General features: G+C 29.8%; 3 protein-coding genes across 4 annotated transcripts; 1 reads left to right on the top strand and 2 right to left on the bottom strand.

Moving 5' to 3' along the window:
- Window positions 1–787: 787 nt before the first annotated feature.
- On the bottom strand, window positions 788–3,817 carry LOC115711398 (uncharacterized). Of its 2 annotated transcripts, none has more exons than XM_061111881.1 (9): window positions 3,540–3,817; window positions 3,337–3,442; window positions 3,063–3,253; window positions 2,139–2,284; window positions 1,874–1,965; window positions 1,505–1,803; window positions 1,348–1,411; window positions 1,197–1,259; window positions 788–1,120 (listed from the first exon to the last, which is right to left on the bottom strand). In XM_061111881.1, the coding sequence occupies exons 1-9, from the start codon at window positions 3,779–3,781 to the stop codon at window positions 986–988; spliced, it is 1,338 nt and encodes a 445-aa protein (XP_060967864.1). In that variant the 5' UTR covers window positions 3,782–3,817; the 3' UTR covers window positions 788–985. The 2 variants fall into 2 exon arrangements, with proteins under 2 accessions (XP_060967864.1, XP_030495589.2); XM_030639729.2 differs by having other exon boundaries at window positions 788–1,107; window positions 3,540–3,809.
- Window positions 3,818–5,487: 1,670 nt separating this feature from the next.
- Window positions 5,488–11,934, top strand: LOC115711598 (U3 small nucleolar RNA-associated protein 21 homolog). The gene is made up of 18 exons (XM_030639964.2): window positions 5,488–5,721; window positions 5,812–5,839; window positions 6,075–6,175; window positions 6,613–6,816; window positions 6,941–7,184; window positions 7,384–7,559; window positions 7,811–7,893; window positions 8,170–8,242; window positions 8,705–8,770; window positions 8,897–8,939; window positions 9,066–9,205; window positions 9,502–9,714; window positions 9,838–9,922; window positions 10,003–10,297; window positions 10,389–10,656; window positions 10,749–10,968; window positions 11,060–11,286; window positions 11,644–11,934. Exons 1-18 carry the CDS (start codon window positions 5,596–5,598, stop codon window positions 11,797–11,799), a joined length of 2,748 nt encoding a protein of 915 aa, XP_030495824.2. The 5' UTR covers window positions 5,488–5,595; the 3' UTR covers window positions 11,800–11,934.
- A 306-nt stretch (window positions 11,935–12,240) lies between these two features.
- Window positions 12,241–16,310, bottom strand: LOC115711599 (uncharacterized). Its single transcript, XM_030639965.2, has 2 exons — window positions 15,553–16,310; window positions 12,241–13,273 (listed from the first exon to the last, which is right to left on the bottom strand). Exons 1-2 carry the CDS (start codon window positions 16,099–16,101, stop codon window positions 12,500–12,502), a joined length of 1,323 nt encoding a protein of 440 aa, XP_030495825.2. The 5' UTR covers window positions 16,102–16,310; the 3' UTR covers window positions 12,241–12,499.
- Between the last annotated feature and the right edge of the window lie 7,812 nt (window positions 16,311–24,122).

Below are 24,122 nucleotides of genomic sequence, written 5' to 3' on the forward strand. Positions count from 1 at the left end.
ATAGCAGTGCTCATATTTTTAGATAGAAAATTTCAGCATAATCTCCAACTATATAGAACGAATTCCATAACAATATGAAACATTGGTGCTGAAACAATTTGAAATTTGAAATTTGTTGATTTGCTTTGTAGATGTTATAATAAAGATGAGACATAATTTTATAGTTTTAAAGTAATGCAATGGTTTGAAAAGCTGTCATTTAGTTTTTATAATATTATATTAGTATATATTGTTTCAATTGTTTTACTAAATGGATATATTGGTTTTTAGTTTAAAAATATGAGTTGAGAAGTTAACAGAATATACTAAATTTAATTATTTCAAAAAAAAAAAAATTGTTTAAAACACAATAAAATCTATTAAATAAGCATTTATATAATAAGTAAGATAATATATACATTTATATCAAGTTATTTAGTTTGGATGATTTATAAAAATATATGTACAGCTGAAGATAGCATGAAGTTTTCAATTATATTGATTTTTTCATTAAATTGGATTTTTTTTTTTCTAAAAAAATACAACCTGTTAGGTTTCGTAAAAATATAAATAAAAAAAATTATAAAAATGTGAAACAAAGTCCGTAAAAATATTAGTATTTGTTTTGTTAGACGATCAGCTAACCGAGTCGCCCGTTTCGTTGCTAGGCGTGCTCAATTTTTCTCTGATCGTAGCATTCATTGGGGTGTTGTCCCTAATGATCTTCAAACTCTTTTGTATGATGAATGCTAAATTTCAATGAAGTAGACATTTCATTTTCAAAAAAAAAAAAAAGTCCGTAAAAATGTAAAAAAATAAATAAATAAATACAACAATGTTAAGTACTGTGTAAAATTGCAAGATTTTTACATTCCTGAAAGTGAAACAATGGATTTGTGGGAACAATCTCACTCACTAAACTAATTCACTCATTTTTTTTCTTTCCTGAACAAGACAAATTCGAGAATCGAACTCGGTATACCCTACATCCACAAGACTCAAGCCATCAGGGGGTGCTGGAGGAGCAGTGGCGCGTCTGCATGTGGCATCCATAAGCTTTATCAACGCGTCTTCTTCTGCGCCTGCTGCAGCTTCTCTTATCGACGTTGCCACAAGAACCCGAACCATCTGTTAAACAACACTATTTTAGATTGTCATGTCACCCCCCCAAGTTACTCAAATTCTGAATAACCGAAAAGTATTGTAGAACCACCAACCTTCCTTAAGAACCGATTAGCTACCAATTCGATACACATAACTCTTGTTCCTTCTGTGCAATCCTATAAAATATGAATCATGTTAGGTTCTTGCATTATATAACATGAAATTGCAATGAAGAACATCACTCAATGGTGAGAAAATATTAACTGAAGATGGCAATCTGGTTTCGGTGGCTCTAGCATGGTAGAGAAAACACTCCGTCGGTGGACCTCTGGCATACATACATAGGCAGATTTAGCATCTACAAGATCAAATCAAAGCATAGGAAATCGCATAGAAAAATGACGTTTTTGTATGTTCTTACTCATTTCGAGAAGCTTTTGTATCACGGGCAAACATCCTATATGATAGTAACTTTCCTTCTAGTTGCTGTAAAAGCTGGTTCACCCGGTTCACACTAAACGTCTGTGGTTTCTTCCCACTTTCTAACTCTTCCTTCTCATCATTACCTGCCCCGTCGCTGCAATTTTCATTGCTTCCATGATCTTCGACGATCTCTCCATTCCCGTTACTTAATTGACTCTCGTCCTCATTGCTTAAGGGGAAAATATATAGGTACCGCCTCCATTTGGCAGAGAAATTTGGATGGAAGGCACGAGATACCTGCATTGAGTTTGATTAAGCAAAGTATAGATAGAAAGGCAAGTAAAGAATATCAGAAGATCTACACTACCTCAGAAACAGATTTGACTTTGAGTTTTCCTGGTGCCATACTATTGATTGCGTCTTCAATATCTTTACATTTATTATCCTTTCTCCAAGTATCTAGAGACATGAAAAAAGATGAGGTTAGATCAAATATTTCTTGATGTCTGAATAATAGGAAGCTTTATTGACAAAAGAAAAATGTAAACACATGAAACTTGTTCCGAGAAAATGAATTGCACAAAGCGAAATTCCCAATGAATTTTAGGCTTTTGTACAAGACTTTAACATACAAAAAGAACAAACTTGTTGAAGGGCTGTGACTCCTTTGTCAGTGCGTCCGGCAACAGTGACACAGCCTTCTACTGGTAAAGATTTGTCTCTGAGCAGCTGCGCTTTATCCTCATCGATAAAATTTCCAATAGATTTTTCTACCAAACTGTCAAAAGTGAATAGATTCAAGTACAAATCAGATGTTATTTAACAGATAAAATAAGTTAATGCTTCAGTTATACAAGTGAGTCATGAACATAAGGACTGTTTAATGATTACTTCTTAGAACTAGAATATAAGCAAAAATCACACAAGTGAAGAGGTTCAAGTACCTAAATTCAACTAGGCCTATGTTTCACAACTATACCAAAGTTGATAGCTTCAGTCAAGTAAGTGAACAAATATTGAGCATTGCTATTGGGCACCAGTGGTACTTAGCACCACTTAAGAGGTTACGTCTTGCAATTAGTTAAGGATACTCCCAAAAAATTATCACAATATGGGACCCGATGCTTAATTGCGCCTATAGCGATATAAGAATTAAGAGTGTGCTTAGCATTAATCAAACACATAAGTGGGGGAAATTTTGGAAAAATGAGGATGCTTGTTATTGATCACTTCTGAGAAATTAACACCTACAAGGAACTTGATCTTAAGGCCAATAATAAATGACAAAATCTGAAGCACCAATCCCTTTACTACTACAAATGAAAATGCATGTACTCCAAATTAACCAATAAAATCCCAGCTCTCTTAATATTATATTTGACATAAAGTAAAAGAGACACAAGAACTTGCAACAATGCCTTTAGTACTATTAATGAAAATCATCCCAAATCTCATAATATTATCTATGACATCAAGTAAAAGAGACATGTTTCAATCACTCTTGGCTTGATCAAATTCAAACAATAGAACTCAATCAACAGGTACCAACAACTTACCCCTGAACTGTGTTTAATCCTGGTTGCTTTTGCCACCCATCAAATGAAGCACCATGATAAGCAACATCAACTTTGAATGTTACTCTTGCCCACCTACTAGACTTTTTAGCAAGCAAAACACGTTCTAATTCGGTTTTATTCGAAAAATCAGGAATCTCAGCATCAATGCCATCATCAACAACATCACATTTCTGCCAAACCAATAAAACAACAGCAATAAGAAAACATCAATACAATACAAAGTATTTAATTTCAGAAAAAAAGAAAAACCCACTTGTGTCCCAAACAATACTGATAAAGACACAGTTCCATTGACAAGTTGGGAATAAAAATCAAGAACTTGGTTCCATGGTCGATTGTACATGAACTCATGGCTTTCCCTACAAAAAACCCACGTTTCAATTACAATAAAGATTGAAACTTTAGAGCATTAGCTTTGATGGGTCAGCTCAAAAATAAAAGAGAAAGAGTAAAAACCTAGCATTCCATCGCAAAAATCTGCAGGGGTCAGTGTGGTCGTAATGAGCATATTCCTTCTTGGGTGGCTTGAGTTCCATTTTAAATTTGCGAATGAGTTGTTTGGGTGAGACCATGAGATTGGGATTGAGCTTCAGCTCATTATTTTGATGATGATGAGCTTGGGATTTAGAGATGAAAAGTGGTCTTTTCTGTGAGTGTGGACTCAGATTCCACAACTTATGATTTGAGCTCTGAAACATCGTCGTTATACTTTGTTCTATCGTTACAGATTCAACAGTTCTAAATCTGCTGGGTTGAAACGATATGTCGTATACAAACAACTACTGGTTTAGAAAACGACATGCCGTTTACATATGACTATTAGAAAACTAAGGGTGTGATTGGTTTAGGATTTGAAAACTATTTTATGTTTTTGAAAATTAAAATGGTGGGGGTCCACATAAGAATTCTTGATTGGTTGAGTGTTTTTAAAAACAAAATTTGAATACTATTTTGAGTTTTAGGCTAAAAAATGAAAACACTATTTTTATGTTTTTTGTGTTTTCAAATCATTGAATCCAAAAACTCTCTAATTATTCTCTTACTTTTTTATTTTGAGATTCCTAACCAATCACATATTCACTTTTTTAAAACTCAAAAACATTAAATCACACTACAACCAATCACATATTTAAAAACAAATTTTCACTTACAAAATTTAAATTTTTGTTTCCAAAACACATTTTTAAAAAACACAATTTTTGAATCACAAACCAATCAAACCCTAAATTACAACTAAATACTATTTTGGATCATGTTGTAAAAAGTTATAGGTTAGACGTTCTGTTTTCTTAAATAATAAATTAGACCTTGTGTTTTTCAAAATGGTATAAAATAGATTCTGAACTCAATTTTCGTTAATTTTTTTTACTATAACTAACTTAAAGGCTGAAAATAGTTTTTAGCACGAACAAATATAAAAAGAAATATAAATATTCTTGTCATAATACTTTTAAATCAGCCTATTATTAAATTTTAATTTGACAAAATTTAAACTCAGAATCTATTTTGTGCTATTTTGAAAAACATAGGATTTAAAATAATATATACTTTCCATGCAGAGCATTCATGTTGTATACCAATTTTTGTTTTGCATTAGACTAGACTAAAATTGTAGAATAATTTTATTATAGTTTTGAGCATTACAATAACTTGCATACATTTCTGATACTATAAGATAGTATCTTATAAATTGTCACTAAATTTTTTATAACATTAAATTAAAATAAGGTGAAACTCGATACTTATATACTAATAATAATGTGATACCTTAAAATAAAAATAGTAATTTGGGTCACGACATGTAGGTCGACATAATCACGGTGTATAATTTTGTAAGTTCGACACAAAATTATCAGAGTCATATTCGTGTTCATGTATGTGTTTTATCAATTTTTTGTGCTACGAATTGTGTTCATCGACAATTTTTTCAATAAATTTAAGAGCTTAAAGTACACTAACACTTACCACTCGTAAGTGTTGGGCACTAAAAGTGTCATTTAGCATAAATTGCTGAAGAAATTAGACACTTTACTTTTTTTATATTGTTCTCTTTTATTTTTACCCTTTTTTTTAAAGCCTATCATTTTTACTTCTTTTTTAAAATACTTTACCAATTTTACCCATATTACCTCAATATACTCTCCATGTGACTTCCTTATTTCAGAGTATTTTGGGTTCAATACATATAAAAAGAAAAGGTATGTTTCAACTAAATATAAAATTAGAGGTAGATTTAGTTAATTGATAAATAAAAGAGGTATTTTTCAATACACCCCTAAATTGCTCTTATCTAAATTGTAATTTGTTATGTTTAAAGCCCAAGCCCAAGCCCAAGCCCAAGCCCATTTGGTGGTTGCCTAAGATCTCAAAACGCCACCGTTTAGTAGATCAAAATGACAAAACCCTAAACCCTTGTCTTTCTGAATTGAAAGTTCAATGCTTTGCATAACAAACTCACAGAAGCTTTTAGCTTAGGAAAGAAGAAGACGAAGAAGAAGAACAGTGAAGTAAAATGGGAATCTTTGAGCCCTTTAGGGCTATTGGATACATTACCAGCGGTGTTCCTTTCTCTATTCAGCGATTAGGCACCGAAACCTTCGTCACCGTCAGTGTTGGCAAGGCTTTTCAGATTTACAATGTAATTTCATTCTCTACTTCTTCATTTTCTACGTTTGATTTATTTCTCAATATTAGTTACTGAGTAATTTTTCTTCTTCTTAATTTTCAGTGCGCAAAGCTCGCTTTGGTGCTTGTTGGTGAGTTAGTTTAGTTTTGTAAAAATGATTTTTTTTTTTTTTTGTTAAAAATCATATTTTGATGTAAACCCAGATTTCAAGTTTTCTCATTTGATGATGAAAAGTGAGTAATTTTCAATGGTGTTATGTTAGTTTAAGAAGCTGTGTTAGTAGTTTCAATTGGTAATTTTCTTCTACAAAGTGTTTGAGATTATTTTGATGTGCAACATATTCATGTAAATGAATTTCTGTTTAGGTCCACAACTGCCAAAGAAGATCAGAGCTCTTGCTTCACATAGAGAACTTACATTTGTTGCTTATGGGAATGAGATAGCTGTATTTAATCGTGCTCATCAGGTTTTTCATTTCCTCATTCTCTTTGTTGTTTCCCTATGCCTATATGGTTTTCACTGAATTTGGTTTCCTTTGTAAACTATATGGATGCGTTTGGTTAGCGGTAATTGAATGGAATGGAATAGAAAATAATCAATTTTCATTCCGGTTGCATTTTAAAGTATTAGAATGACTTTTTTATCATTTCAGGGGAATGTTCTACCATTTTGGTAGAATTACTATTCTATTTTGAAATAGAAGTAAAGATTATTCCAATGCAAGAATTTTTTTATTGTTTTTGTTTATGCATTTTAAATTTTACTTCATTCATATTCCCATTTCCTTCCTGTGTTTTCATTCCTTTCAACCAAACGTATCCTATATGTTTAGTTGCTCTGCTCCTCCTCCAAGTGTTATATTTGGTTACTTGAAGATCAATAAGTTTTTATTTTATTTAACAGATATCAACTTGGAGTAGGCATCCAGCAAAGATCAATTCTTTGCTATTGTTTGGAGACCACATTCTAAGTATTGATGTTGAAGGTAATATTTTCATATGGGCATTTAAGGAAATTGATCAGAATCCTGCACCAGTTGGACATATCGTCCTAGATGACAATTTTACTCCTAGCTGTATGATGCATCCTGATACTTACTTAAATAAGGTACTCTTTCTGTTCATATAGAAGTTTTGGTGCAATTCAGCAAGTATGGGAATCATTTTTCTGAGGGCAATGGTTTGTTTATCTATTTCATGAAAAAGAAATCATAATACAATCCTTTAAACAGATTCTTATTGGGAGTCAAGAAGGTTCTCTACAGCTTTGGAACATCAGTACGAAGAAAAAATTATTCGAGTTTAAGGGATGGAATTCTGCAATTACAAGTTGTGTTTCGTCTCCTGCTTTAGATGTAGTTGCTATTGGTTGTGCTGATGGAACTATTCATGTTTACAATATTCGTTATGATGAAGAATTAGTTATGTTTACTCATTCTACCCGAGGTGCTGTGACCACATTATCTTTTAGCACAGGTAAAAAAAATTGCCAATATTGGGGCACAATAAATTAACATGAAAAATCAAGTCTACTTGAAATTTTATGTGTTGTACTAGGGGGAGAAGTTCATGTGATGATTTGCTTTTCCACCAGTTATCTTAGTATTTAATTATGTAGGGCTGATGAAATAAAGTAGTTGCTGATTTCTGCTTTGTTTCATTTCTGATATTTTAGATGGACAGCCTCTTCTGGCATCCGGTGGTTCATCTGGTGTCATATCTGTATGGAATCTTGAGAAAAGAAGGCTCCAATCAGTTATAAGAGATGCTCATGATAGTTCAATTCTTTCACTCCACTTCTTCGCCAATGAGCCCGTATTAATGAGTTCATCAACTGACAATTCCATTAAAGTAAGATTTTTATTAATGATTCAGTGTGCTTAGTTAATTCTTTTACAGGTCTATTTATGGAACTTCTTTTTCCCTTTATAGACTCCAAGTTATAACCAATAGTGTGATATCTACTGGGTACTTAGCCCATTATGATTAAACAGTTAAATTTGTTCATTTTTCTGAAAATTTTACCTTAACTTGATGAGTTGAATTGTTCTTGTGACAATGCAATTGATATACTGATCACTTTTTTTTTCTTTCTTCTGCAGATGTGGATTTTCGACACAAGTGATGGAGATCCTCGTCTTCTACGTTTTAGAAGTGGCCACAGTGCTCCTCCAAAATGCATAAAGTAATACCACTTTTCCTTTTATTTGGCTTCTATATTGTTTAGGTTCTGTTTGTTTGTTTTTGCATTTTTCCTTTTTTGTACTAAATAAAATTCCACGTAGGTTGTACATTGTTCTCTCATTTCTCGGGTGCCTTTCTACCTTAAGTTGCACTCTCTTCTGTTGTTTCTTCTAATCATTTTTTCCTCACAATTTGTGCTATGAACTTTTGTTAGTCTAGTTGCATTCCACTTGGCATCCTTTTGTTAGTATATAAATGTTCTCTTCGTCTATTATAGGTTCTATTCCAATGGAAGACACATTTTATCTGCCGGACAGGATCGCGCCTTTCGCCTTTTCTCTGTGATCCAGGTTTGTCATCATACATGATATGTCAACAAAAAAAATTCCTTCTTATTATTTGATAAGAAACAGAAACTACTATTTCTTGAAAGTCTTACAAAACTACATAATTGGACATAACTTCTTAATCAAATGTAAACTTGGGAGACTAAAAGAATTTTATGATAAAAATAAAATGTTATATTTATTATGTATTGTAGCTATGTTGTCCTAGGAAATGTATCTTATCAAGAAAATATTGTAGTAATTTTTTGTTTTCTGCCAAAAGTTGCCTGGACTTTTTGTGTATTTTGGCTATAAATATAAGATCAGCCACCTCGAAAAAGAGTTGATTGAAAATTTACATAATGGAATTTTTCATTTTTTGGAACTTTGGTTCTATGAACTCAAATCTTTTCTTAGCTTATTAATAAAATTATGTGTTTTATGTTTTGGTAAATCATATATATTTGGAATTTATGATACATTCAGGATCAACAAAGTAGAGAGCTCTCCCAACGCCATGTGGCGAAACGGGCCAAGAAACTGAAGATGAAGGTATGAATGTGGCAACAGCAGTATATGTTTATGGTTTTTTTTTTTTTCCTTTCCAATGTTAAAGATTACCGATTGATTTCTTCGGCTAATAAAAGACATTTCTATGTTTTATTTACTTACTTTCAGGTAGAAGAGATTAAACTGAAGCCTGTTATCGGGTTTGACTGTGGTAGGCTTCTTATCTTACTTTCTTATTGTCTTTTATGAACTAAAGAAAGGAAAAAGAAAAACTATTTGGATTTTGGTCCATGAATTTTAATTGTGTCTTCCCATGTATTTGATGAAAACCATATAGCTGAAATTAGAGAGCGAGATTGGTGTAATGTGGTTACATGTCACATGGATACTCCACAGGCCTATGTGTGGAGACTTCAAAACTTTGTTCTCGGTGAGCATATTCTAAAACCTAGCGCCGAAAGTCCAACACCGGTTAAGGTTAGAATTTTGATCTATTTCAATGCCCATTTGATTTTGAAATAGATGAGGAACTTTTCTTCTGATTAGCAGCAAACCCGAAAAAAAGTTTCTTCCTTTTAGATTTGATTTAGTGTCTAATATTTTCTTATTACAAGTCCTTTCGCCAAACCACCATGGTTTATTATTTTGGCGATCGTTACCTTATGGTGAAGTTTATTTGTTGTAATTAGAATGTGGAAAGCATGTAAACTTATAAGATGCAGCGATTTCTTGATTATTTTTAATCATTTATGTGCATATTTCTCTTGCAACAGGCCTGTGCCATTAGTGCATGTGGAAATTTCGCGGTACTAGGAACTGCAGGTGGTTGGATTGAACGATTTAACCTTCAGTCAGGAATCAGCCGAGGCAGTTACCGTGATACTTCAGAGAAAAGAAGCTGTGCCCACGATGGGGAAGTGGTTGGAATCGCTTGTGATTCAACAAATACTTTAATGATAAGTGCTGGATATCAAGGAGACATAAAGGTTCGAATTTCCAACTTAGAAGTTGTATTCATTTGTTTACTTTTACCTTTGGATGACACATGATAATTTTGCAGGCTACATTGAGCTCAAAGTTTCACTTTCTAACAATGCTTTTGTATGCAGGTCTGGGATTTCAAACGATATGAACTAAAATCCCGATGGGAAGTTGGTTGTTCTGTTGTTAAAATAGTTTTCAATCGTCTCAATGGTAAGTTGTGTTTCAATTTATTCTAATAGTTATTTGATATTACTTTTAGGACATTGTTATTCATTCAAACTAAATTTCAGGTCTTTTGGCTACCGTATCCGATGATCTAGTCATTCGATTATTTGATGTTGTGGCATTGAGATTAGTTCGTAAGTTTGAAGGCCATACAGACCGTATCACCGATATGTGTTTTAGTGAGGATGGGAAATGGCTTTTATCGTCGAGTATGGATGGAACTCTTCGAATTTGGGACGTTGTTTTGGCTCGACAAATAGACGCAATACATGTTGATGTGGCTATCACAGCATTGGCTCTATCACCAAATATGGATATTTTTGCAACAACCCATGTTGATCAAAATGGGGTTTATCTATGGTAAGCTTTTTGCCTGTGTCTAGTAACAAAAACAATATTGTTAATTATAGTTCAATTTCTTATAGTTTATTTTTCTGAGAATTTTTTTCAGGGTAAATCAATCAATGTTCTCTGGTGCTACCAATGTTGATTCCTATGCCAGTGGGAAGGAGATTGTGAGAGTTAAGTTACCATCTGTCTCTTCAGCAAAAGAATCTGAAGATGATGATGATTCTGAAAAGCCAACAGTGAATGCCCCGCAAACTAAGGATTCGATCGCCCCCTTTCGGATTCTCGATCATCAAATCCCAGATCTTGTTACTCTTTCTCTTTTGCCTAAAAGTCAGTGGCAGAGTTTGATTAATTTAGACATTATTAAGGTAGTTACTCACATCATTCAACATTGTCACATATTTCGAATATTGAATTCATCAAGTTTGGTTTCTTATTTTTTTCCTTCTATAATTTTCAGGTGAGAAACAAACCAATCGAACCACCAAAGAAACCCGAAAAGGCTCCGTTCTTTATGCCTTCAATTCCATCTCTTTCTGGAGAAATATTGTTTAAACCTAGTGACTTATCAAACGAGGAGACGAAGAACAACGAACAAGTGGAAAAACACGGTGGAAAATCTGACATGCCTTTATCCGAATTCTTGCGAGCTCTACACTCAGCTGCCAAAAATAAAGATTGTAAGTACAGTTGTAACATTTCATCATCATTTGTCAAAACAAGTTAGAAGAAGTTTGAAGCGAGTTCTTACATTGTTGTTTCCATGCACAGTTTCAACATTCACTGATCATATTAAAAGCCTATCTCCTTCAACCTTGGATATGGAGCTTCGAATGCTTGAGATCATAGACGAAGTTGATGATGCTGACGACGACAACAATGATGAGGAAAGACCCGAGTTGTTATCGATCGAAATGCTTTTGGATTATTTTATAGAGGAGATCTCATGCAGGAACAATTTTGAGTTTGTACAAGCTGTGATGAGATTGTTTCTAAAGGTAAATGTTAAATATGCACAAGTATTAATATATAATTATCGATTGAATCTTCCGTTTTATTAAATGATAAAAAGGACCTTGTATTTTTTAAAACAATACAAATAGGACTCTGAATTTAATTTTTGATAATTTATTTTTTGATATAACCGACTTGAAGATCATTTTTAGTACCAGAACGTAAACAGTTTTGTTATAACACCTGTATATTAGTTCAAGGTACTATTTAGTACTATTTTGGAAAGATAAGGTCCAATTTGTAGGTTCAATAGTAATTTTTGCACAGAGTTTAAAATGGTATTTATCATGTATATTGTAAGTGAGGATTGAGATGTTGATTTTGATATTGGTGTTTGACAGATTCATGGGGAGACAATAAGGTGCAAATCAGGATTACAAGAGAAGGCAAAGAAGCTTTTGGAGATACAAAGCAAAGTATGGGAAGGAGTTGACAAATTGTTCCAAAGTAGTAGATGTGTTTTAAGTTTCCTAACCAACTCACATATCATCATCTAATCAAATCAAATCAAATCCACACTACACTATTCAATATCCCATTTTTGCCAAACCCCTCCTTTTACATTGTAACATACTCTACTTGTTATTATTCATTATATTACAAATTTTGAGAATTTTTTCTTTATTCAAAAATATTGCATAGTACAATTGGTAAATAAAGCCCAACAATTAGTCAAACTTTGAATTAGAAGGCCTAAAAAGAGCACATGAAAAAGCAAATTTTAAATCAAGTACTTTAAGATGTTGGGAATGATGCTTCTCATATATATTGCAAACAAAATCAAGTGGTTCATAGAAATTTATCAAATTAACCATTTTAAATACTAAAATTTATAAAATAATTTAGACAAATGAAAATCTATAATCATTTTGGAACCATAATAATCGTTTATAGTTACAGTACAGTATATTTATGATCATTTTTGCTGACTATAAAAATTTATTTTACTAATAAATTTTTTTGTAAATACGATTTCAATTACAAAACATTTCAATTTCTTACTATTTTTAATGGCATAACTCTATAAGACATACAATATAAAAAAGATAACTTCAAATGACTATAATAACACTACCCAAAGAAAAAAAACTTATTTTCTATTAACCCAAAAAAAAGTATAATAAACTAACACTATTTCTCAATTTACAATCATCAAAACCCAAAAGCCCAAGCCCAAGCCCAAACACAACAACAACTTTAATGGGCCTTCAAGCCCATTCTACAAATCTTCTCCGGCAAAGGAGCATCCCAAACCACAGTCCGATTAATCATCACCTCAAAATCATCGACACACTTTTTCAAACTCAAACCCTCAACTCTCTTCCTTTCACCACTAAATTTCTCCCCAACAACACCATCAAAAACCTTCTCCCAACCTTTCTCCCACTCCTCACTAGCATTACAAAGCTCAAGTGTCCCATTCCCCCACTCAGTCCAACTCCACCCTTTATAAAGTCTCCCCATAACCTCCGCCACACAACCGCCGCGGCACGCCGCCGTACACGGCCGACACTTGGCTCCACTAAGTGGACCACGACTCGACAGCGCCGCCACCGGCACACCGAACCCCACCGGAGGAAAATCGTACTTACGATCCGATACGACACAGAAAGGGAGTCGTTTTGTTAAGAAGGGAACTCGTTGGGTTGTGAGTTGGGCTTTGAATGAAGTTTCCGAGTTGAGTTGGTGTAACCCGGCCGAGTCGAGTTTTGGGATGAGTGAGAGACGTGAGAGAGCTATAACGGAAGTGTTTAGGTCTCCTAATCCGAAACGGTCGTTAAGTCCGCCGTAACTTGACCCGGGTGGGACCGTGTAATGACCCGGTATGAAGTTTTTTGGGTGGAGCGGACCGTTCCAGTACCCGTCAACTCGGGTTCGGATTATCCAATCGTATGTGAAGTTTTGTTGGTTTTGGTAGTTTTGGATGAGTGTTAAACATCCTTCTACCAAGTTGAAATACTGTAAGAGACCCTGTTTGGATTTTTCGAAATTTCAAATTAGGAAAATGACAAAATTCAAATCATTTTAAAAATTTAACCAAACAAGATAAGAATTAAATAAATTTTGAGTACTTAATAGATGGAATAATAATTCAAGTAAACTCGTATTAAAAGAGTAATGATAGGTTAACATATAATTTCAACTAATAAATTATTTGTAGTTAAGATAATATATTTGTGTGTAAATTATGTATGCAGAGTAATTAAGTTGAAATTTGAAATTTTCAATCATAAATTAAATGGTGTATTTTAAAATTGTATAAAATAATTTAATTTAAAGGTGTGATGACAAGATTATATTTTTTTATCTGTTTGTATTAAAAATTATATTTAAATTAATTATATTAAAAAAAATTATCATAAAATTAAACTAAGAGTGTTATTTTATACTAATTTAAAAAAAAAAAATTAATTTATTATTTAATAAAATAGCTGATCTAATAGTAGCTTTTAACAATAATAACAATAATGTAATTTAAGAATAAAAAAATTAAAATAAGAGTAAATACCATTTTTGGACCTTGTATTTTTGCAAAGTTACGATTGACCTTGTGTTTTGCTAAATGACAAATGGGACTTGTATTTTCTAAAATAGTAAAAATAGGGCCTTCAGCCTTAATTTTTTGACAACTTTTTTTTAATACAACCAACTTGAAGACAATGCTTAATACGAACGAGATACAAAAAATGTAAACGGTTTGTCATAAAGACTTTTAGATCGGATTATAATTAAACTTTATTTTGACAAAAAATCAATTCAGGGTCCTATTTGTACTATTTTAGAAAATACAGGATCCATTTTGTCATTTAACAAAACACAGAATTCAATTGGTATCTTTTGTAAAATCTAAAATGATATTTACCCTTAAAATAATAATAAAGAAGAACAATAACATGTGGTGAACATTCAAATATTTCATTTAAAATCAAATCCTCGTGTATTTTATGAGCCAACAGCCTTACGGAACATGAATATTATATTTTAGAATACACAAACAAAGACTTTTGACTTTTCTAATATTAAATGAACTGTCCAAATATGACCATTTTTTTTTTTTTTGCTTAAAATTTATTTATTTATAAACCAGTCACTAACCTTATAATAGTGTTTTATGATGTGGTCCATGTGGATTAGAAACTAAAAAATATAAATAAAAAAAAAAAACAACTAGTGCACTCTCGAATGCATATAATTTATATTATACTTTTTAATATTAAGAAATTAAATTATATAAAATATAAAAAAAATTAAATAATCTAATTTACACACATATAAAATAAAATTTACAAAATATAAATAACTATAGTTAGAAAACTATTTTTTTTATGTTTTAATTTTTTACACTTTATTATTATTTTTTTGAAAAAACCATTTTTTTTTATATAAATTTAAAATATTAGCTAAATATCAATGTCTTTAAATACTAACTGATTTTTTAAGGTAAATACTATTTTAGACTCTGTATTTTGCAAAAGTTACAGATTGGACCTTGTATTTTGTTAAATGACAAAATGGACCCTGTATTTTTTAAAATAGTAAAAATAGGATTCTGAGCTTAACTTTTAACAATTTTTTTTTAAAAAAGACAATGCTTAATACGAATAGATACAAAAAATGTAAACAGTTTTGTCATAGCACTTTTAGATCGGATTATAATTAAACTTTATTTTGACAAAAAATCAATTCAGGGTACTATTTGTACTATTTTAGAAAATAGAGGGTTCATTTTGTCATTTAACAAAACACAGGGTCCAATTAGTAACTTTTGTAAAACAAAGGGTCTAAAATAGTATTTATCCTTTTTTTTTTTATAATTTCACTCCCAAATATGTAAACTGAACAAATATATGAAGATGTACGGGTGTACCTAATTTTAGAGTTCACTTTTAATTTTTTATTTTCTCAGGAGAAAAAAAAATAAATTTATTTAAGAGTTTTTTTCTACCAAACAAAACATTTATTTTAGAGTGAATAGGCCAACAAGAAATAGCATATAGGGGCAGTTCAAAAGTTGGTAAAAAGGTCACTTTCAGTTTTGCCTAAAATTATTTATTTCAAATAAAAATAAAATTAAATTAATAAATCGAAGAACAGAAGACATAAAACAAATTTCTTTGACTATAATCAAAAGACTCACCCCAAAACGGCAATATACTACGAATAAAACGACAGTAAATTAAGACACAGATAGAGATAGTTCAAACAAAATTAATTAACTAATTAATTAATTAATAATTAAATTAATTAACCTGGATTCCATTAGGCGAGTTATGAGCGGTGAGAACTCGAGCTTCGGTCTCAGTCTCCGGTATGGGTTTCGGTTCGAAGATTCGAACGGAAGCGAGCTTCGGCGCGGTTTTGAGGAGAGAGAATTTGAATGCGTTCTTATCCAATGGACTGTGAAGAAACAGATCGGAATTTGGATACTGTTTCAGAATATTTTCTACAATAGAAGGTCCGGTTAGCTCGAATCTTCTAGCGCCGCCGACTAAACAAACCGCTATTCTCGATCTAAGCAACTCATCTTTTTTCATCCTAGTCCTGCTTCGCCGCCGAATCTCAACCGTTTCGTTTCGCATCGGTAGAAAGATTGTTGCGTTGGCGGTGGAAGAGACATTGTTGTTTAGGATTGAGTTTGAGCGACCGAGAAGGAAGGATCGAATTGGAGCGAAAGAGGAGAATGGATTTGTTGATGGTGAAAAAAAAGAGATGGAGATGAAGATGAGAATGGAAAGTGGTGGAATTAGAATGAGAAAGTTACGACGGTCGAGATTAGAAAGCTTTTTGGTGAAATTCATGGCTAGATTATGATGAAAAACACTTGTTCATCAGATTCAACTTCATCTTCTTCTTCGATTCGTCTCGGATCTTGAATTTTCAGTTTGATAATTGAATTTAATAAAAAGCAGAGTTGAGAAAAGTAAAATAAAATGAAAATGAAAATGAAAAATATGATTTTTTTATTTTTTATTTTTTTAATTAAGGAATATTAGCTAAAAGTTTGGGCGAGAATATAGTTTGTATGATTATAAATTAAGCTATCTTAGTTGGTTGGATGGTAATTATGAGCTTTTCTTAGGGGTATTTAAGTAAAAAGAGTATATAAAAGGGAAGCTTTATTTAAAACTTATAAATGCACTTTACTTTAGTAATTTTATATAGATGATTTTACAATACACCTCTTAAAATAAAAAAGTCATCTGTATAAATAATTTAAATTATGTGTTTAGTATGTTAAATTTTTTTGAATTTTATAAAAATTAAGATGTCTTAAATAACTACAACGTATACAATCATAATAAAAATTAGACTAAAAATTTACTTTGGATGATAAAAAGATAGCGATATACCGATGCACCTATTTTAAAATAGTACATCACTATATTGTAGAATTTTTCATTTTTATTTTACATTAATATATAAGGGTTTTTTAAAAGTAGATTTCTTTTTCATTTATACAAAAATACATGGAACAACTAACGGAGAAACTTAAATTGTATTTTTTATTTATGTATGTGTTTACCGAAATTTTTAGAAACTAAATACTTGAAAGCTTAAGAAATTAAATAATAATTAAGTAAACGAGATGGAAAATTTTAATGTAGTTCGGGCGTTATCTATCCCTAATCCACAAGTTCGTATATTGGTCTCTTAGACTTTAGAAATGTGATACAAAATAACTTTTTCAATAATAATCATAACTCTAGCTATATGGTAAACTCTCTAGGTTTCCCCAAAAGAAGATGAAAGCTTATAAAGTATTTTATGTCCCAGTTTTTTTTAGGTTTTTTCCCATAATTCCCTTATGTGAAGGGGTTAAGAGGTTTATATAGGCTATAATTCAGGTCCGAACATACCTGTGACCCGTTTAGATTTTATGTAAAAGCTGATCCACTATTAGGGCAAAAATACACAATATACTTGACCATAGGGCCCATTCAAAGGTTTTTCCTTGTGGTTTGACAGTTCCGTATAGTAGTACCACTTTTAGCGTAGAGCACATGTCGAGCAAAAATCACGCCTAGCAAACAAAGTGGTTAGAGGGGTCGTGGGACAAAATGAGTGTATGCAGAGGAGGTGCACGCAGTACCATGCTCTGACATAGGGAAGAGAGTCTGATCCTATGTCTAAGGAGCAAGCACGTCAGGGGTGACATCTGGCTCTTATTCTTCGTTAAGCTTCCGCATGCCCGTTGGTATGCCTGGAGGGCTCCGTCCCTTATGAGATCCAAAAGGCTTAGTAGGCTTTCGACCCTTTGAATATCGTTTTAAATCGAAGTAAGGCTCTGATCTCTTATTGGGCTTCTACCCATTTCAGATCTAGTTTGGCCTTTCGTGACTAGGAAAGCTTGGTCCCACATTAATACAATAATTGCATTCAACTTTGTGCCACGTGTCCTCCTTCCACAGATGTGAATAATAGTACTATGTATAATAGAAAAAAAAAATCAAAAATAGGTCTTTTCTTAAAAACTTAGAAAATGAGGAACCTTGTACAATGGCACAAGCTGCCCAATACTAGGTAGGCCTTGCCTTGAGCTGGGTAGACCGTGCTGACTTAGTCCGTTTCAACCCAAAATTGATCCTGCTTTCAACAAAAAAAACTCAAGCATTGTTGCCCAAGAAAAGCAACTTTCCAACCTATTTTTTTTCTTTTGAGATTTCATTTAAAACATGAAAAGTAGAGTCAGACAAACAATGTTCAAGCACTCTCTTTTGGTGCTTGTTAGACCTTACAAATTACTTTTTACTCAAATAAAAAAAAATGATTTGCCACAAGTGTCAATAGTGGATATTTTTTCTTTTATGAGTATTTTTTTAACCTCATTCATTATTGTTAGAGAGTCTTACATTGCTAGTGTGTGGAAATATTAGAACATATATAAGATTCATATGCTACTTCTCTCATAGCCAATTGGTTTCGAGATGGAACTCTATTCATCTTAGCTTCTTTCATCCCAAATTCTAAGGTATCAGAGCCAAATTAAAACTCTATCGAATAACCGATCCAAATCTAAAAATCGATCCAAAAAAATGAGCCAAAATGAACTGCTTGTGATTCGAGAATACTGAGCAAAAGAGCCACTGTGATTCTGTGAACCAAAAAGAGCCACTTAAGACTGAGTCGTGCAAGATTGGTGAGAAAAAAAATAGCCACCATCTTGAGGAGAATGTTAGAAAGTCTCACATTGTTAATGTGTGTGAATAGTAAAACATATATAAGATCCATGAGTTACTCCTCTCATTGTCAATTAGTTTTGAGATGAAATTCCATTCATCTTATCCCAAATTCTAACTATCTTATCCCAAATTTTAATAACTATCAAACATTAATATAGACACCTCCATTCTAGTTGGCATTATCCACTAATAGATGAGTAGTCATCGTCATGATACTATTTGATTGCATTAATTAGATTTAGTTACTTAACTTAAAGGGTATTTATATTTATGTGGATATGAAACAAAACGATGAGTACTAGTTATGAATAGTTAATATCTTCTATTGAGTACTGCATTAATTAAGATACTCAAAAGACTATTCCCAATATAATAAATTGCTCTGTTTTCAATAAATGTGTAAATTATGCTAACTCGATTTATTGGCTACTTTTTGAAAATTTATAGTCTAATTAATTTTGAAGTATAAATTGAAAACATGCAGAAGCTAAGAGTAAATAGAGAATGTTGTTAATGCATTTTCTAATTATGATCTCTAAACATATTTTTTAGTTAAAATACTAAGTGAGATTTAAAAAAGTAAGTTCCAACCATAAAAAAAAAAAAAAAAAAAAAAAAAAAAAAAATGACTCTCTATAATAGAAAATAGATACTCTAAAACATATCCAATCATGCATGTTCTAAACGAATTTTTTAACTAAAATAGAGAGTGAGACTTAAAAAAATAAGCTTCAACCATATAAAAAATGACTCTCTATATTAGCGAAAAAATAGGAAACTTTATAAATATAAATATAAAGAGCTTCTTACTTTTTTACTAAATTTTTTTAATAGTATTTTAATCAAAATTATTATTATTTTTTTCATTATTGTATAAAATTAATTTATTTTTAACAAATTTAAATTATAAAATATTATTAAAATAATTAAATACTAATTAAAATAGGGAGCATAATTGGAACAATAATAATAAAAGTAACTCTCTATTTTAACTTTCTAGCTATTTTAGCTAAAAAAAACAAGAAAGAGAGAGTATCATTGTAGATGCTTTAAATATAGGGAGCTCCTTAATCTTTTGCTATATTTTTTTAATAGTATTTTAATTAAAAGTATTATTTTTTTTTTATTATTTTATAAAGTTAATATATATTTGACAAATTTAAATTATAAAATATTATTAAAATAATTATATATAAACTAAAGTAGGGAGCCTGATTAAAGTAACAACAATAAAAATGACTCTCTATTTTAATTTTTTAGCTAAAATATAAATTAATTTTATAAAATAATGAATTTGTCAAATATAAATTATTTGGAGATGCTCACTTCAATCATTCTTCCCACTTTAGTTAGTAATTGATTATTTTAATAATATTAATTTGAATTTGTCAAGTATAAATTAATTTTATAAAATAATGAAAAAATAATAGTATTTTTTATTAAAATGCTATTAAAAAAGTTTAGAAAAAAAGTAGAGAGTTCTCTATCAATTCTCACTCTTTATTTTAGTTAAGAATTATGCTTAAAGAGCATAGTTAGAGATGCTCTAATAATTTTAAGAGCATTGTTATAAAATACCAATTGTATCTAACACTACTTAGAGGTAGAGTTTTGTAATTAATTAACGATATTTCATAAAAATTAATACATTAAATTATATAAAACTTAATATTTAATTATATCAATAATAATATAACGCAAATACTAAATATTATTGGTACCATTTAGCATCTCTTAATTTTAAGTGCCAGCCCACTAAGTTATATTTAATTTGATTATCAATTCTTTGGAAGGCTTAAACAAATGAATAAAATTCAGTTTGATTGAAACAAAAGGTCAAATTCGCACAACTTTTTGTGCAATAAAAGAGTAGTTTGAATGGTAGGATAAAGAAGTCATTTTATATATAAATGTACTTTTCTTTATTTATTGTAGTCAATCATCAATTTCATTATCTTTCTTAATTATTGTCCCATGAAGGCATGTTGAATATTTTTTTAAGAGTAATTTATGATATAAATATTTAAGTTTAATTTTTAGTTACTAATAAATATTTAAGTTTAATTTTTAGTGTTAATAATACTTAAGTTATAATTTTAAAATTTTTATAAGTACTTAATTATTAAATGTTAAGTAAGTTGCCACGTGGCGATTCCTAATTGGTCCAAGTCACTAAATTTATATTTTTTTTAGAAAAAGTTAATTTAAATATACTAATAAAAAAATAATATGTAGATAATAACTTAACATTTAACGGTCTGATACCTACAGAGTTCTAAAAATATAACTTAGATACTATTACTGCCAAAAATTAAACTTATATATTTATTTACAATTGAGAGTTACTTAAATATTTATACCGTAAATTATTTATCTTTTAATGGAGATTTATATTGTAGTTACAATCTATATTGTAAATTTTTAAGGAATTATAATTAATTTATAGTAATAACAACAAAAATTTTAATATTTTAATTTATTATAGGTGTTCAAAAAAAATTCAAACTTAACTTTATCACAATAAATTATTAAAAAACTTACATAAAATATGTTATAACTACAACAAACATTCAAATAAGAAGATGTAGGTATCACTCATTTGTATAGTGCAGATTTGTGATTCAAGCCACATGACTAGATAGATATACAATTAATGGCCCCATAACAAGTCACAACCAATTATAGGGAGTGTCATGTAGTGGGGAACTGTCAAAATGATTCAAGTCTACCTACTTGAATTTGCTCCAAATTTTAGCCCCATCTCACTACATTATGGGCTACACTACACCATTGGTAAGAAGAAATGAAATTTGAACTTTTGAAGGGATGGAGAAATTTAGAAGGAAAGAAAAGAAAATAATTTTCTTTTATGTTGTTTGTGGTAAACTAGAATGAGAGAAAAGTTGACTATTTGTTTAATTTTAATATTTGGAGAAATTTTATTTGTACTCCTATTAAATTATAAGTACACTCTAATATTTAAAAATAAGGTAATTACTAGGGTTGTACATAAATTTTTTTTAACCGCCCAACTCCAACAATCTGCCCAAACCAAATCGAGATAACCCGATAAAAAATGCAAACTGAAAAATCCGACGAAAATATAACCGACCCAATCTGTATATTGGGCGGGTTGAAAATAATATCAACCCGCCCAATCAACCCGAACTAACCCGACCAACTTGATTAAGAGAGTTTTTATATATAGATATATGTGTGTTTTTATTATATATAATTTATATACATATTTATAAAAATTGAAAATTCAAACTACTATTTTTTTTATGAAGATGATTTAAACTTGAAATTCAATCTTTATATCTATCTCATTATTACAATAACTAAAATATAAAAATTGAATATGAAAAAAAAAATATTAGTGTTCGGTTTGGACGGATTAACTCGACTAAACTGACCAATTTATTGGGCGGGTTGAAACTTTTTTTTCTTAATTGGACGGGTTACACTTAAATTTTTGTAACCCGATCTTTACATTGAGTTAAATAAATGTAACGTAAACCGATCAAACCGACCGATGGACACCCCTAGTAATTACCCCGTGTACTTTAAGTGACACTTTTTTCTTTTTTAATTTTACATTTTTTTTAACTTGGGTTACGATTTGGGTTGTTATGTGGGTTGCAATGTGAATTGTGAATTGAGTTGGATTGTTGCGTGTATAAATGAACAAAATTTTAAAAAATAATTAACTTAAATTAATTTTGATATTTTTTAGATTTCTTTTTCACATCATTTTATTTTAATATCAATATTTAGTTTTATTTTATTATCACATTTTTTGTAAAATCATATATATATATTTATTTTTCTAATAAAATTTCATATAATTTTTTATTTTATTTTTTAATCTTAATATTTAACATATATTTTATTTTTATTTTATAAGTATATTTTTTGAGAATATCACAAGGAAGAAAAAAATTAAAAAAAAAATAGTAAAAATTAAAGATATATATTTTAAATAAAACAAAAATTATTAAAATTTAGTGTAATTATAACCTTATGAAGTGTAAATAAAACTATATTTGTCTTCTTTCATTTTCTCTCCATTTTTTTTTATAGATAAATTTTGGTAGGTGCCATTCCTATCTTTTCAATCTATTTTTTTTTTCTACATATTTTTCTCTCATTCTAAGCACACACTCATTTTTATCTTCTCCACTTTTCTTTTCTTCCCATTTTATCACCATACCAAACAAGCTCTTGCAGATTGTGATGGAAAAAATGAGAAAATACTATCATATTTTGATTAATTTATAAGGACAAGTTTAAAAGGGTGGCTAGCCAAGATTGCTTGTGAGGTTGTACAAATTACAAGGAGCAATGGTGCCAAACTAAGCAAATAAAAACAAATAAGAAAATTACTTTATATACTATTTTTTAATTTACGGTTTGGATTGCTTTGGTGGTTTCTCCAATAGTTTCTATGTGAGTTGCTATACAGATTTTTGTTGCGATTTAGGTTGCTCTGTTAGTTGCTATATGAATTTCTGCGTATAATTCTATAAAAATGAAGAAAAAAAATTGTTTTAAAGTGTAAAAATAAAAAAATCCAAACAAATATTTAGTTTAAATTAAGCCTTGATTGGGTCTTCTATTGCAATTGTTAAAGAAACCCTAATTGAGTCACATATTTTATATATTGTTTAAAGTTAAAATTATATATTTTTTGAGCTTTTATGTAATTTGTGTAAAAATATTGTTTTTCTTAAAAAAAAAAAAAGTTATTTTCTGTAAAAATTTAATTAAAAATATGAATAAAATAATATAAATAACTAATTACCCAAAAGAGGTAATTGGTTACCTAATCTAAAGTGATTATTTATATATATATATATATATATATTTAGTTTTCTCATAAAATGATATATTTTTTTTAAAGGAAAATTATATTTTTGTAACTTTACCAAAAACAAACATTAAAAATGAAAATATTCTTTTTTTTTTAATTAATATAGGTAAATACCATTTTAAACTCTGTGTTTTGCAAAAATTACTGATTGAACCCTCTGTTTTAATAAATGACAAATTGGACTATTTCGAGTCGTGTTTATACTATTTTAAAAAATACATAGTTTATTTTGTCATTTAACAAAATAAAGAGTAATCAATAATTTTTACAAAATACAAAGTCTGAAATGGTATTAATCCTTATATAGGGTGTCTATATATTTGGTACTTTATGTTTTATCTAAATACAAATTCGGTACACTGTATTTTTAATAATGCTTATTTGACATCCTGTATTTTAAAATCATACATATTTAATACTTTAAATTTAAATTTATTTAATAAAATTGTATCAATATAATTTAACTGTCTTTAATTTTATGAATTTAAATTTAATTATTTAATTACTTAAAAATGAAATTATTTGGTCAAATTAATAAAATTGCATTGATCAAATTTTATTTTAAGGTACTATGTATAATTTCAAAATATAAAATAGCAAATAAGTGTTATTAAAAATACAATATACTAAATATATTTTTTTGAAAAAAATATAAGGTATTATATAAGTATATTCTCTAAAATATATAAGTCTTTTTGTAAAATTCTATCAATATTGCTCCATCATGTTTCATGGGGATTTCGTTGGACTTTTTACTCATAGTCAT

This window comes from Cannabis sativa, chromosome 3 (assembly GCF_029168945.1).
Source record: "Cannabis sativa cultivar Pink pepper isolate KNU-18-1 chromosome 3, ASM2916894v1, whole genome shotgun sequence".
NCBI classification, from domain to species: domain Eukaryota; kingdom Viridiplantae; phylum Streptophyta; class Magnoliopsida; order Rosales; family Cannabaceae; genus Cannabis; species Cannabis sativa.